This window comes from Microcaecilia unicolor, chromosome 1 (assembly GCF_901765095.1).
Source record: "Microcaecilia unicolor chromosome 1, aMicUni1.1, whole genome shotgun sequence".
In the NCBI taxonomy this organism is placed as follows: domain Eukaryota; kingdom Metazoa; phylum Chordata; class Amphibia; order Gymnophiona; family Siphonopidae; genus Microcaecilia; species Microcaecilia unicolor.
Genome location: NC_044031.1, coordinates 174,456,243 through 174,472,020, shown reverse-complemented (window position 1 = coordinate 174,472,020; position 15,778 = coordinate 174,456,243). Strand labels below are relative to the sequence as shown.

Below are 15,778 nucleotides of genomic sequence, written 5' to 3'. Positions count from 1 at the left end.
AAAACAAAACTATCAAAGAATGGATAGAGGAGGAAAACTAGGAGCTACTATTCATTAGAGAAACATGGATCCAACTTGAAATGACCCCATCCTAAATGCAATATGCTCCCCAGGATACAAAATCATACACACTATGAGAGAAGAAAAAAGGGGGCAGAATAGTAGTTATCTTCAAATCCTCCTCTACAACAGAACTCATCTCCAATTCAGCTCTCCCCAACTCAAAATACCATCATGCACCAATACAAGATGCCACCCTCCAAGATCAATTATGCTGCATCCTCTTCTACAGACCATCAGGAAATGGTCAGAAACCCACCAGGAATTCATCGACGTCACCTCCAACACATGCATATCCACTCAAACTACTTCTCAGAGATCTCAACATACACCTAGAAAACGCTAACCATGCAAACACCAAGAATGCCACAACTTCCTCCATCAATGGAACTTCCAATACCCTCCCTCTCAACCAACCCACAACAAAGGCCACACACTCGATTTAATAGCATATAAATTCACAGAAACTCTTCACCTAGCGCACAACGATCTAAAATGGGAAAGAAACACCATGGTCCGACCACTTCAAAACTACTCGCCATTCTCAACTGGAAAGAGGCCTCTTCCCAAACCTCAACCACCCATACAACTTCTGAATCCAGAGGCATAACTGACAACAAAACCTTCTGGACCAACATCTATTCTAATTCTTGGTCCCCCTCCCCCATAACACCTCGCGTTCCTATCATCCTGGGAGAACAGATGCCAGATCGTCCATATCATAGCACTCTCGAAACTAAGAAAACCACCAGAAACAAGGCAAATCCATGGACAACAACGAACTAAAGAAAACAAAAAGAATGCAGATAAATTAGAATGACTTGGCAAAAAAACACAAAACAGACAACAAACAAAACAAAATGCAAATCAGAAATCATGACAGTACAAAACAAAACTGAGGGAAAATCAAATTCAATCCCTACAAACAACTAATTGGATCCGATTATAAAAACAAAAACAAAACAACTACAACTTGCTTACGTCCACAAACCTACTGACTTGCGAATCGGAAAATTCACCGGGAGCACAAAAACTAGCCAACTATTTGAAGATCAAATAGTAGTAATAAGAGCCTCCTTCCAAAAAGATGACCAGACCTAGATCGGTTTCAGGATGCACTTACCAGGAAAGGTAAACACTTGGTGCCGACAGATCATGGTCATCTATTTTCACCCCCAAACACAGCTTTAGTGTGGCAACTGCTCAATCAAAACTACCAAATCCCACTACTCACTAGACCACATGCCCTAGCTACCTACTAAAAGAACATCCCGCCCATTTCCTTGACAGCATAACAGCCTACCTAACCAACTGTTAGCCGCCGGCATCTTCCTACGGAAAAGAGGGACATCATTCTAACACCGATCCCAAAACCCCCTAAATTAACCAAAGCAATGTCAAAAAATACAGGACCCAGTTGCCTCCATTAACCTCATTGCTAAGATATTGGAATGCATAGTCAAAGAACTCACTGAATACTTGAACAACTTCTCAATACTACATGATTCTCGATCTGGCTTCAGATCACGACACAGCACAGAACCCACACTCAACACCCCGATCACCAATTTCAGAAGAGAAATCAGCCAGGGCGGAAACATACTGCTACTACAATTCGGCATGTCCTCGGCCTTCGATATGGTCGGCCACTGCATCCTTATCCAAATACTCAACAAGATCGGCATAAGCAGAACAGTACTCAAATGGTTTGAGAAATTCCTGACCAAGAGATCTTACCAAGTCAATATGAACAATGAACTATCTTCCACCTGGACAGCACGATGAGGAATCCTACAGAGATCCTTCATCTCCCCTATACTATTCAACATCATGATGACCCCATTAGCCGAAAAACTTGACAACCAAGGTCTCAACCCATTCACCTACGCAGACGATGTGACCATCTTTATCCCTTTCGAAAGCGACATTAATGACATCACAGAAGAAATCAGAGCAGGCCTAAACACACTAAAAAACTGGGCAACCGCATTCAAGCTCAACAGAGATAAGACCCAATTCCTGGTACTAACATCACCCCACAAACAAACCACCATACACAATATAACCACATAGCCCCAGCACAAAATGGAAGCCGCATCTGTTGCAAAGTGGAATTTTCTCTAATGTAAGTTAGAAAAACAAGTTGAGAAATGAGACTTTCCTGTGAGCAGGATTGTGGTCAGCCATGGTGTGAGAAAGGAAAGGTGTAGCTGGATGCAGGGTCTTGCTTAAGATTTGTGGTCAAGCGAGCTAAAGACAAAACCATGTTAGCAAGATAGAAGCTACTCATTAGCATGAGCCAATCAGTGACAACCATGACATTAGCATAGATCCAATCAGGTATATCTACTGTCATATTATCCATATCCTGAGGGCACCTATAAAAATCAGGGTATTTCCTGGTTTAAGTTAGAGAGAGAAGGGTTGGCACTCTCTCTCCAAGGGAAACCAATGTGACCAGCAGAATTGACAAATTACCTAATTGCTTTCCCTTGTAAAACCTTTAATTGGTAAAAGAAATTATAAAAGATTAGGAATTAACACCTGTTTGCAGCTGGATTATTATATTCCTATAATTAATTGATTGTACGTGCCTGTTGTCAATCACTGATTTGACTTGTACCTTGGCAAATAAACTCCTCATTCCAAATGATGATTTGTGGGCTTCACTTAATGATGAAAGGCTGTAAGTATAAATGCTTTTGCTGTATCAGGCTATCTTTCACTGCATTGTATAACTTGTAATCTAAATCCAGTTTGTCATAAGGCTGGTATCTTTTCTTAGACCTAACGTCTCTCTTAGTGGCAATTCCTTTTAGAACTTCATAACTCCTTGATTACCCCGGTACTAGTGCTATTTAGAGATGGAGTCAGATCTAAGGTCACTCCAGCCTTCTTGGGGAGCTCTGGACCCCTAAATTCACAACAGAACGATCATCGATCAAAAATTAAACCTTCAAACCCCAGGTCACAAAGGTAGAGTAATGAACACTTTCCACATAATGTGGAAACTAAGGAGAATTAGAAATAACTTCACCACAAAAGTATTCCGACTCATAGTATAATCTTTAGTCCTCACACACTTAAGACTACTGCAATGCATCTACTCAGGTTGCAAAGAGCAAATCATAAAGAGATTCCAAACTGCCCAAAATACAGCAGCCAGACTCATTCTGAGGAAGACACAATATGAAAGGGCCACCCTACTACAAGCACTCAACTGGCTCCCTATCAAGGCCCAGATAACCTTCAAACTCTGTACAATGGTCTGGCTCATAGCTCTCGGTGAAGCACCCACATACCTCTCAAACATGATCATCCTACCCCTCAAAAACACCCTGAAGGAAACGAGGAACTACCTGATCCTCCACTACCCCCGTGTCACAAGCTAATCTACAAGTCCATTCATTCAGCTAACTTCCCCTACCAAAGCTCCCTTGTGGAATGCCCTTCCAAGTCACTAAGGTCCTTAACACCGTACACCAACTTTCGGAAACACTTCAAGACCTACCTATTCAAAAAAGTCCTACCTACAAACAACAAAAACATACATGCTAGCTGACCCCCAACCCCCCCATAAGTCAACCAATTAAACCTACCACTCCCTACGTCAACCACTACCCCCATCTCCATAACCAAGTCCTCTCTCTCAACCCTCTATGGATCTAACTACTCTCTTAATATGCACCTCGCTAAAATCTCTCTTAAAATGTAACTCTCTTGTCACTCTTACCCCCAACCATCATCCTAAAATGTAACTCTCTACTTCACTAACTAACCAAATTTGTAAACCACATCGAACCAAACCTGTTTGTAAAATCTGGGATATAAATACTGCTACAAATAAATAAAAAATAAGCTATATATTTTAGAAGATTTTAATTTGCCATTAGATCCTGGTGTAGATGTGTCTGGGGGAACTAGTCATATACTTTTTGAGGCACTGGCAGTGTGGTCCTTGCAACAAGTAGTGTGTGAGTCAACGCATGAAGCAGGACACATGCTGAATCTTATTTTTCTATCATATATAGGTCTAAGCAGTACGTAAGTACTTAAATGAATGAATGACTATAAGTTACAAATGCATATGTTAGAGTCAGTTCAGGTTTTGAAGGCGGGGTGGTCCGATCATTGTGTTTTGGTGTTTAGTGTGGATGTGCAGTGAATGGTAAGGAAGGAGCAGTATCATGCAAAGTCAATGAAGGTATGTCCTAGGTTTGAAATTCTGGATTTGAAAAGGGAGTGGTGTTGCCTAGGTTCAATATTGAAGATCTGGGAATGGTTGAAGAAATGACTATTCTTATGTCCTTGGAAGTCAGGTACTTTGGGATAGAGCGGGAATTGAGACAGCCAGTGGGTTTGAAGGAAATCTAGAGATAAGGAGATTATCGGAGTTATAGGATAAAATTTAAAGAATATTTAGTTATTGGTGAGAGTGTAAAGAATGAGTATTAATCAGAAAAAGGTGAGAGAAGCATTGAATCAGCTGAAGGAATTGTTATGTTGTAAATAGTTTAGTAGGAAAGAATGTTGGGACTGTGAGGTTTAGGTTTGAGCAAGTGCAAAGTGATGCATGTGGGAAAGAGGAAACCAAATTATAGCTACATCATGCAAGGTTCCACGTCAGGAGTTGCTGACCAAGAAAGAGATCTAGGTGTCGTCGTTGATGATACGTTAAAACCTTCTGCTCAGTGTGCTGCTGCTGCAGCTAAGAAAGCAAATGAAATGTTAGGTATTATTAGGAAAGGAATGAAAATCAAAAATGACGTTATAATGTCCTTGTATCGCTCCATGGTGCGACTGCACCTCGAATATTGTGTTCATTTCTGGTTGCCGCATCTCAAAAAGTTATAGTGGACTTAGAAAAGGTGCAGAGAAGGGCGACGAAAATGATAAAGGGGATGGGACGACTTCCCTATGAGGAAAGATTGTAAGTCTTTTGAGCAGGGACTGTCTCTTCATGTTTGACTGTACAGCGCTGCGTAAGTCTGGTAGCGCTTTAGAAATGTTGAGTAGTATTAGTAGTAGAAAGGCTAAAGTAGCTAGGGCTCTTCAGCTTGGAGAAAAGGCGACTGAGGGGAGATATGATAGAGGTCTATAAAATAATGAGTGGAGTTCAACGGGTAGACGTGAAGCATCTGTTTACGCTTTCCAAAAACACTAGGACTAAGGGACTGTAAGAAAAGGGTGGGCCACCAATATATAGGTATGCTATATACAGGAGAACAACTCCCAATATACATCTAGAGGTACTTAGCTGACAGAACACTACTAAATAGCATTTATTCTGGACATGTGTCTAGGGGAAGCGTACCTCTTTGGCCCAACGGCAAGCTAGTTGTGCTGGAAAAAGGAACAATGCCACAAATGGAATATATATTATTTATTAGGTAAAGAAATATATATATATAAATAGTTCTTAAGCACAATGCCAAGCAAAATACAAAATAACTTGCTATAAAAATAGATTATCACCAAAATATAGATAATGACATATGATTATCCTAATGGACTAACTAAATGAGTAATTACACAACCAATCACAGTACTGATATCCTAATGATTATGAGAAGTTACACCACACGTCTTATGCAAAATACAGTTAGCAGCTAAATTCATAGACCATAAGTCATGACATACAACCCATCTGTCTCAGAAAAAAGCCAAGGACTAATTATTCCCATGACCATATGTAGTAAATCCTGTTATCTCACCCTGCAGTTTGTGGCAGACTTCCAATGATAAAGAAGCGGATTCCTCTTCTGAGACTCAAGCTGAAACCTCAGCGAGTCTCTCAGTCCAGGAATAAGTCTGAGATCTGTATTCTGGAGGCAGATGACACAGTCATTAAGTAAGGCCGTATCGTAACTGAGCTAACCTTGTGAGTTTGTTACAAGGTATGCAGTACACTGGTGATTAGGAAATCAGGCTCTTGCTCTTTCAGAGTCTTCTATCCAACTGCAAGTCTTCTGGTCGTCTTTTCTCTCTCCTTCTCCTCGTCAGTCCAAACTTTTGGCATCCATCGGTCAGATGATATGTGTGGGCCAATCACAGATGGTGTACTAATGTCCAGCCAGCTTCTTGGTCATGAAGCGAGCCTTTGTTGTAGTATCAATGGCATGCAAACATCCCTGTCTGATCCCATAATCCTGGAGCCATGTGTGGCTCTCCTTCAATCTTCCCAGGAGATAACTGGGCTAGTTTGCAACAAAGAATAAGTCCTTGGATGAAGTCATCTTGGAATGCTCAGCAGTAAATTTCCTTTCTGTAACCAAGCTGGATTCTGATGGTTACTGATGCATACAGGCCACAAGCTGTAACATTCATATTGTTATAACAATGGCTGTATAGGACATGACCAGCAAAGGTGAGATCTCAGGTAAATACTCCTACAGGACATGCGATGAACCTACAAAGTAGTAAATTTAAAATGAATCGGAGAAAATGTTTCTTCACTCAACGTGTAATTAAACTCTGGAATTCGTTGCCAGAGAATGTGGTAAAGGCAGTTAGCTTAGCAGAGTTTATAAAAGGTTTGGAAGGCTTCCTAAAGGAAAAGTCCATAGACCATTATTAAATTGGACTTGGGAAAAATCCACTATTTCTGGGATAAGCAGTATAAAATGTTTTGTACTTTTTAGGGATTGCCAGGTATTTGTGACCTGGATTGGCCACTGTTGGAAACAGGATGCTGGGCTTGATGGACTTTGGTCTGTCCCAGTATTTTTGTTGTTGTTGTTTTTTGTTACATTTGTACCCCGTGCTTTCCCACTCATGGCAGGCTCAATGCGGCTTACATGGGGCAATGGAGGGTTAAGTGACTTGCCCAGAGTCACAAGGAGCTGCCTGTGCCTGAAGTGGGAATCGAACTCAGTTCCTCAGTTCCCCAGGACCAAAGTCCACCACCCTAACCACTAGCCACTCCTCCACTCCATAAGTATGACAATACGTATGTACTTATGATTGATGCATGCTAGTCTGGGGAGTTTTTGAGGGAGAAAACTGAAGCTTTGGTTAGGAGATTTGGATAGCCTGTTGTTGGTGCACAAATGCAGCCATTGTTGAATGTGGAGGGGGAGGGGTGTGTATGAAACGTTTCAGGATGTATCTGTGGCCGTTATGGTGTTAGTGTTTCAAGCATTGAAACCTACTAAGGCAATAATGGCCCCATGTTCTTCAGTGGATGTGAGCTAGCTGGCATGTGAGCTGGCACCTGTATGTGTGTGGGTGTGGGGGGGGGGGGGGGGGGGTTATTCCAGCATCACTGAAGTTGGCCACAGTGAAACCCTTATTGAAAAATAAAGTGGGGTTAGATAAGTAATGAATAATTCTCCGAGGACAAGCAGGCTGCTTGTTCTCACTGATGGGTGACGTCCACGGCAGCCCCTCCAATCGGAACACTTTCTAGCAAAGTCCTTTGCTAGTCCTCGCGCGCCGATGCACACCGGTCTTCCCGCCCGAACTGGCTCGTGCCGGCCAGTCTTCTTTTGTCCGCGCTCGGTACGGTCGTGTTTCGCCGTTCGCGCCCCGAAAGTTGACCTCGCGCGTCGTTTTTGACTTCGCTTTAAAAAAAAAAAAAAAAAGGTGTTCGGAAGGAGACCTTTTCGGTCTGTTCCCCTTCCTGTACCTCTAGTTTTGCCCCGGTAAGTTTTCTTTCGTCGTCGGGATAGGCCCTTTTAGGCCTCGATTCGAAGTTTTTCCCCCTTTTTTGTGGTGCCATTTTCGCCATTTCGAGTTTTGATCTCGGCGATTTTTCCGCCCATGACATCAAAGTCTTCCAGCGGCTTCAAGAAGTGCACCCAGTGCGCCGGGTAATCTCGCTCACTGACAGGCACACGTCGTGTCTTCAGTGTCTGGGGGCTGGGCACCGCCCGCAGGCCTGTAGTCTGTGTTCTCTTTTGCAAAAGCGGACTCAGGTAGCGAGATTGGCCCAGTGGAACGTTTTGTTCTTGGGCTCTTCGTCGGCATCGGCACGGGAGTATCGACTGCTTCGACGTCGTCGGCGCCCGGACCTTCATCCTCGCCCCCGATTGCATCGAGTGAATCGAGGCATCGACCCTCTGCATCGGGGCCGAGACATCGGAGGGCTGCGTCGGCGTCGGTGGTACCGAGACCTCCTCGTCTGCTGATGTCGTTGGACGGTGGGTGCTTCGTCTGGAGTGCAGGTGAGGGCTGTCCATTCCCCTGCTGGTGGCGGTGAGCCTTCGGGTGGGTCTCCCCTACCCTGAGGGCTCCTGCGGTACAGCCACCCAGAGACCGACCTCCTTCGGCCTCGGCCCCGAGGAAACGACGGCTGGATTCTACGTCCTCCTCGTCGGTGCCGGGAAGCTCCGGTGACATGCTTCGTCCCAAGAAGTCGAAGAAGCATCGTCACCGGTCCCCTTCCCGTGTCGGCACCGAGAGCTCTGCGTCGCCGAGGGAGTCGGCACCCAGTAGGCATCGGCACCGAGAGGACCGCTCGCCCTCTGTTCAAGAGGTGTCGATGCGCTCCCTTTGGACAGACCGGAACAGCCTCCACGCCCGGAACAGACTCTGACATCGACGCCTGCATCGGCTTCCATGCCTTTTTCCACAGCCGCTCTGAACGAGAGTCTCCGGGCCGTTCTCCCAGAGATCCTGGGAGAGCTGTTGCGCCCTACCCCTCCGGTACCAGGGGTGCTTGCGCCACGGTACCGTCGAGCGAGGCGCCGGCTGGCCCATTGCCCGGGGTGAGGTCTCCGACATCGGTGCCGCTTGCGGTACCGACTGCGGTAGCTCCCAGGAAGGCTCCCCGACTACGTTGGCGGAGGGAGCTTCGCCGGTGCGGGCGAGGGAGTCTACCTCTCGACGCTCCCACCGTGGCCATTGTTCCACGGAGTCGAGCAGGGCACGGCTGCAGACACAGGTCCGTGAACTTGTGTCTGACACCAATGGTGAGGCCTCGTGGGAAGAGGAAGAGGACATCAGATATTTCTCTGACGAGGAGTCTGAGGGTCTTCCTTCTGATCCCACTCCCTCTCCTGAAAGGCAGCTTTCTCCTCCCGAGAGTCTGTCTTTCGCTTCCTTTGTCCGGGAGATGTCTACGGCCATCCCCTTCCCGGTGGTTGTGGAGGACGAGCCCAGGCTGAAATGTTTGAGCTCCTGGACTATCCTTCTCCACCTAAGGAAGCATCCACAGTACCCATGCATCATGTCCTCAAAAAGACATTGCTGGCGAACTGGACCAAGCCTCTAACTAATCCCCACATTCCCAAGAAGATCGAGTCCCAGTACCGGATCCATGAGGACCCAGAGCTGATGCGCACTCAGTTGCCTCATGACTCTGGAGTTGTGGATTTGGCCCTAAAGAAGGCCAAGAGTTCTAGGGAGCATGCTTCGGCGCCCCCGGGAAAGGACTCTAGAACCTTGGACTCCTTTGGGAGGAAGGCCTACCATTCTTCTATGCTCGTGGCCAAAATTCAGTCCTACCAGCTCTACATGAGCATACACATGCGGAACAATGTGCGGCAGTTGGCGGGCTTGGTGGACAAGCTCCCCGAGCAAGCCAAGCCATTTCAGGAGGTGGTCAGGCAGCTGAAGGCGTGCAGAAAATTCCTGGCCAGAGGGGTGTATGACACCTTTGATGTTGCGTCCAGGGCCGCTGCTCAAGGTGTGGTGATGCGCAGACTCTCATGGCTGCGTGCCTCCGACCTGGAGAATAGAATCCAGCAGCGGATTGCGGACTCGCCTTGCCGTGCGGATAATATTTTTGGAGAGAAAGTCGAGCAGGTGGTAGAGCAGCTCCACCAGCGGGACACCGCTTTCGACAAGTTCTCCCGCCGGCAGCCTTCAGCCTCTACCTCTACAGGTAGAAGATTTTTTGGGGAAGGAAGACTGTTCCCTACTCTTCTGGCAAGCGTAGGTACAATCCTCCTTCTCGACAGCCTGTGGCCCAGGCTAAGCCCCAGCGCGCTCGCTCTCGTCAGCAGCGTGCGACTCAGCAAGGCCCCTCGGCTCCCCAGCAAAAGCAAGGGACGAGCTTTTGACTGGCTCCAGCAGAGCATAGCCGACATCCAAGTGTCAGTGCCGGGCGACCTGCCAGTCGGAGGGAGGTTGAAAGCTTTTCACCAAAGGTGGCCTCTCATAACCTCCGATCAGTGGGTTCTCCAAATAGTCCGGCAAGGATACACCCTCAATTTGGCCTCAAAACCTCCAAATTGTCCACCGGGAGCTCAGTCTTACAGCTTCCAACACAAGCAGGTACTTGCAGAGGAACTCTCCGCCCTTCTCAGCGCCAATGCGGTCGAGCCCGTGCCATCTGGGCAAGAAGGGCTGGGATTCTATTCCAGGCACTTCCTTGTGGAAAAGAAAACAGGGGGGATGCGTCCCATCCTAGACCTAAGGGCCCTGAACAAATATCTGGTCAAAGAAAAGTTCAGGATGCTTTCCCTGGGCACCCTTCTCTCCATGATTCAGGAAAACGATTGGCTATGCTCTCTGGACTTGAAGGACGCCTACACGCACATCCCAATACTGCCAGCTCACAGACAGTATCTGCGATTCCAGCTGGGCACACGTCACTTCCAGTACTGTGTGCTACCCTTTGGGCTCGCCTCTGCGCCCAGAGTGTTCACGAAGTGCTTGGCTGTAGTAGCAGCGGCACTTCGCAGACTGGGGGTACACGTGTTCCCATATCTCGACGATTGGATGTTGAGAGCGTAGACTTTGCCTCTTTGGGTCTGTCAGAGGGTGTCTCCCGCATCTTGCTTGCTTCCAGGAAAGATTCCACTAAGAGGAGTTACTTCTTTCTATGGAGGAGGTTTGCCGTCTGGTGTGACAGCAATGTCCTAGATCCTCGCTCTTGTCCTACACAGACCCTGCTTGAATACCTTCTGCACTTGTCTGAGTCTGGTCTCAAGACCAACTCCGTAAGGGTTCACCTTAGTGCAATCAGTGCATACCATTACCGTGTGGAAGGTAAGCCGATCTCAGGACAGCCTTTAGTTGTTCGCTTCATGAGAGGTTTGCTTTTGTCAAAGCCCCCTGTCAAACCTCCTACAGTGTCATGGGATCTCAATGTCGTTCTCACCCAGCTGATGAAACCTCCTTTTGAGCCACTGAACTCCTGCCATCTGAAGTACTTGACCTGGAAGGTCATTTTCTTGGTGGCAGTTACTTCAGCTCGTAGAGTCAGTGAGCTTCAGGCCCTGGTAGCCCAGGCCCCTTACACCAAATTTCATCACAACAGAGTAGTCCTCCGCACTCACCCTAAGTTCTTGCCAAAGGTTGTGTCGGAGTTCCATCTGAACCAGTCAATTGTCTTGCCAACATTCTTTCCCCGTCCTCATTCCTGCCCTGCTGAACGTCAGCTGCACACATTGGACTGCAAGAGAGCATTGGCCTTCTATCTGGAGCGGACACAGCCCAACAGACAGTCCGCCCAATTGTTTGTTTCTTTTGATCCCAACAGGAGGGGAGTGGCTGTGGGAAAACGCACCATATCCAATTGGCTAGCAGACTGCATTTCCTTCACTTACGCCCAGGCTGGGCTGGCTCTTGAGGGTCATGTCACGGCTCATAATGTTAGAGCCATGGCAGCGTTAGCCCACTTGAAGTCAGCCACTATTGAAGAGATTTGCAAAGCTGCGACGTGGTCATCTGTCCACACATTCACATCTCATTACTGCCTGCAGCAGGATACCCGACGCGACAGTCGGTTCGGGCAGTCAGTGCTTCAGAATCTGTTCGGGGTTTAGAATCCAACTCCACCCCCCTAGGCCCATGTTTGTTCTGTTCCAGGCTGCACTGTCAGTTAGTTGGTAAATTTTTTAGGTCAATCTCAGTTATGTCCTCGCCGTTGCGAGGCCCAATTGACCATGGTTGTTGTTTTGAGTGAGCCTGGGGGCTAGGGATACCCCCATCAGTGAGAACAAGCAGCCTGCTTGTCCTCGGAGAAAGCGAATGCTACATACCTGTAGAAGGTATTCTCCGAGGACAGCAGGCTGATTGTTCTCACAAACCCGCCCGCCTCCCCTTTGGAGTTGTGTCTTCCTTCTCTTTGTCTTGCTACATATGAGACTGGCCAGCACGAGCCGGTTCGGGCGGGAAGACAGCCGCGCATGCGCGGTGCGCATCGGCGCGCGAGGACTAGCAAAGGACTTTGCTAGAAAGTGTTCCGATTGGAGGGGCTGCCGTGGACGTCACCCATCAGTGAGAATAATCAGCCTGCTGTCCTCGGAGAATACCTTCTACAGGTATGTAGCATTCGCTTTATCACTCCATTTCAGTGTTACCAGTTGTGATGAAAATCGGTGGAAAAAGTGGTGTTGAGGCAATTGAGTGAATACGTTGCTCGGACTGGTGGGTTGGATTAATTTCAGTTTGGGTTTTGGGGAAAGCACAGTGTGGGGTGGTTGTTGGTGTCAGTGAGTTACATTGTGGTATGGATAAGAGAAATATTTTATTATTTTTTGACATTAGATATTTCCTCAGTGTTTAATTCCGTGACTACTGATGTGTTGTTTTCATAATCCTCTTGAGTAGAGAGGTGTGGTAGCCGTGTTAGTCCACTTTTAAAGGTAATCAATAGAAATAAAACAAAATAAACATGGAAAATAAAATAAAATGATACCTTTTTTATTGGACATAATTTAATACATTTCTTGATTAGCTTTCGAAGGTTGCCCTTCTTCGTCAGATCGGAAATAAGCAAGTGTTGGTAGATGACAGTATATATAAGTGAAACATCAAAGTATTTCAGTTGGTAATTGTAAATCTGAGGAAAGTGCATTATGCAGAGACAAGTGTAGGTGCATTTTCTACTGCGGGACCACGTTTGTGGAATAACTTTTGCCAGGGTACTGACATTTGGCCACGAATGTGACCCAATTTCAGAGGCTGTTGAAGACCTATTTGTTTATGTTTGCATATCCTCTGGTATAATGGAAATAAAGGCATAGTGTGGGATAGCTTTTCGGTTTACTTTTTATGTCAAATTTTACTGTTGTATTTGTGCAAAGTTTTTATGGATATTTTATTGTGATCCGCTTAGTATTTAGAAAATTATATCCAGTTCCCTTGACCTGGTTAAAGTTCCCAAGACAGTGTCAGGCCCCGCTATCTCTGTTGCTTATTAACAACAGTCTGACTAGGTGACGTTCCCCCCATCCTGGAAGCCTGCTCAGACCAATCTTAAAACGGATTAATGCAGATAATCTAATTATAAACCCATCTCTAACCTCTGTTACCTGTCTAAACTGGCAGAAACATAGTTATCCAACAGCTTTTGCATCATGATGAATTCCTTAATATTCTACATCCTAGGCAGTCAAGCTTTCAGCCTCATCACAATATTGAAGCTACCCTTGCTCCTCTAATGAATAATGTTCACTCTCCATTCGATCATGGAGATCTCTCTCTGGTTATTTCACTGGATATTACAGCAGCATTTGATCTGATCAATCATTCAGTTCTCCTGGCCAGACTGAGATTCATTAGGATTGCTTTAACAGCGCGCTTTCTTGGGTTTTTTTTTCTTTCTTATCTGGAAGAAAATTCTTGGTGTCCAATTCTTCACTAACATCATCTCAATATCCTCTTTCATGTGGAAAACTCCAAGGGTCAGTACTTGCTCCTTTGCTATATCATATTTTCCTAAGTCCACTTACTGTACTTATCCAGATCCTTGAAATCAATGCCTACTACTACAAAGAAGATACTCTCCTAATTGAATCCTTGAATCTCCAAGATATTAAGCTTTCCAGAATCCAGACTTGTCTGGACCATATTGCAAGCTGTTTGAGAATCGCCTAATGCTAAATCCTTCAAAGACAGTAACTGCCTGGTTATCAGATAGGCAATCCTCTCCACTATACTATTCACCCTAAACAATGTTTCCATTACCCTAATTCCCCAAGACAGATTTGGAAGTGAAAATAGATCACAATCTCACCTTTGAACCACAGATCACTGATGTATACACCCATATTTAGATGAAGTCTCTCAGAAAACACAAACTCTATACTTTAATAGTTTCAAGACGTGATTACTTTAACATAGTTTACACTGGACTACCTCACTTTGCAATCAAATGATTAAAAACAATACAAAATAAAGCCATTAGTCTTTTTTGTAATGCAAAAAGATATGATCATGCTATACCCCTCCTAAATTATCATCATCAATGGCTGCTCTGCCATATTGTATTCACTACAAGATTCTCACCTTAACACAAGATACTTTACGACAATATCCCATTCAGCTTCCCTACACATCCCACCTAGAGCACACGGTCACTGCACAATGATCATCTCAACATACCACCTGTTTGTTCTATACACTTGAGTCCACACACCAACAATTTATTGAGCAGCTCCATACCATGGAACTCTAGGCCTCTGACCTTGCGAACACAATCCTCCTTTGTAAAATTTAAAGCAGCCTTAGAACCCTATTTGTTTCATTAGGCCTTCTCTGTTTAAGTCGGGATGTAGTGGTTGGTCTGGGAACATGTTGTCTCAGTCTTTTTAGATTTGAATTAGTAAAAGAATTTAAAAACAAAACACTATTTATCTTTCTATCACAAATGATGTTCTCTTTCTCTCTAACGCTGCTGTGTTATCACAAAGTAGCAGTATATTAAACCTAATAAACCATAAACCATATACTACTATTTACACATTTATAGTTAAACACAGAAATTACTGTATGTTTACCAGCTCAGTTTCTGGCTGTTCTTGTATTTACTCTGTCTTGTCAAATTTTGGCATTCACAACCTGCATCATAAACCTTCTGCTGTGTGCTCATAAAGCGTGTTATATCAAGTTTAATAAATCATAACTTGAAGCACTGCTGCAAATCCTGTCCCGGTATCAATAACCTTGACCATGTAGAGACTATAACAGTTTTAATTTAGACCTTCAAGTGCTGCACAATTTGAAAAACAAAACAAACCCCAAACACACTTAATGTGGTCAGTAGTGTTGTTGACTGCCCAAGCACTTTTAAATAAATATCAGCCTGAAACAAAGTAAACAAAAACCACTGTAACCAGAATATGGTCTTCTTACTTTACCTTAAACAGCAGTTCACTTGTATTTTTTGCACTGTAGTACAGTTTCACCGTGCCCATTTCGAACCTTTTTCTGCTCTCTGTTGGGCTGATTGCAAATCGGCTACATGGAGCAGTATGGACAATAAAGGATTAATTCCTACACCCCTGCTATCAGTACCAAGTTCACAGGAGACTCCCAGGGCTGAGGATCAAAAAAGAAATCTCCTCCTATTCGCAAAGCTACTTCTGAGCCAGGAACACACTAAAACAGAAACAAGAGAAATAATTTAAATTCTACTACTAATAATTATTTCTATAGCGCTACTAGAAGTACGCAGCACTGTATACGTCATATGCAGATACTTTCTCTGTCCCCAGAGGGCTCACAAATGATATGAAAAGAGTCACGGATTTTTGATATAACGCCTTTCCACGGTACAAGCAAAGCACTTTACATATTATATACAGTTACTTTCTCTGTTCTTGCTGGGCTCACAATCTAATCCCTAGTGGGCTCAACAGTTCTTACGTCACACAATATTTTAAAAGGAGAATCACATTCTTTGTCTCATATAATTATAAATAAAGACTTAAGGGACAATATGCAGAAAATTATTGCTACAAAAAAAAAAAAAAAAAAGAGAGAAGCCCAGAAGATATTTAAATTAAACACATTCCTTCCAATATTCAGCGCTATTTAGCCAGTC

The 15,778-nt window shown here is 44.9% G+C and overlaps 1 protein-coding gene across 1 annotated transcript in view; it reads right to left on the bottom strand.

The window, feature by feature from the left end:
* LOC115460133 (oxidoreductase NAD-binding domain-containing protein 1-like) overlaps window positions 1-15,174 on the bottom strand; it is a 29,535-nt gene extending 14,361 nt beyond the window's left edge. Inside the window, exon 1 of the mRNA XM_030189976.1 lies at window positions 15,093-15,174. Coding sequence (XP_030045836.1) covers window positions 15,093-15,149 — 57 coding nt within the window. The 5' untranslated portion in view covers window positions 15,150-15,174. The remainder of the gene's footprint in view (window positions 1-15,092) is intronic.
* Between the last annotated feature and the right edge of the window lie 604 nt (window positions 15,175-15,778).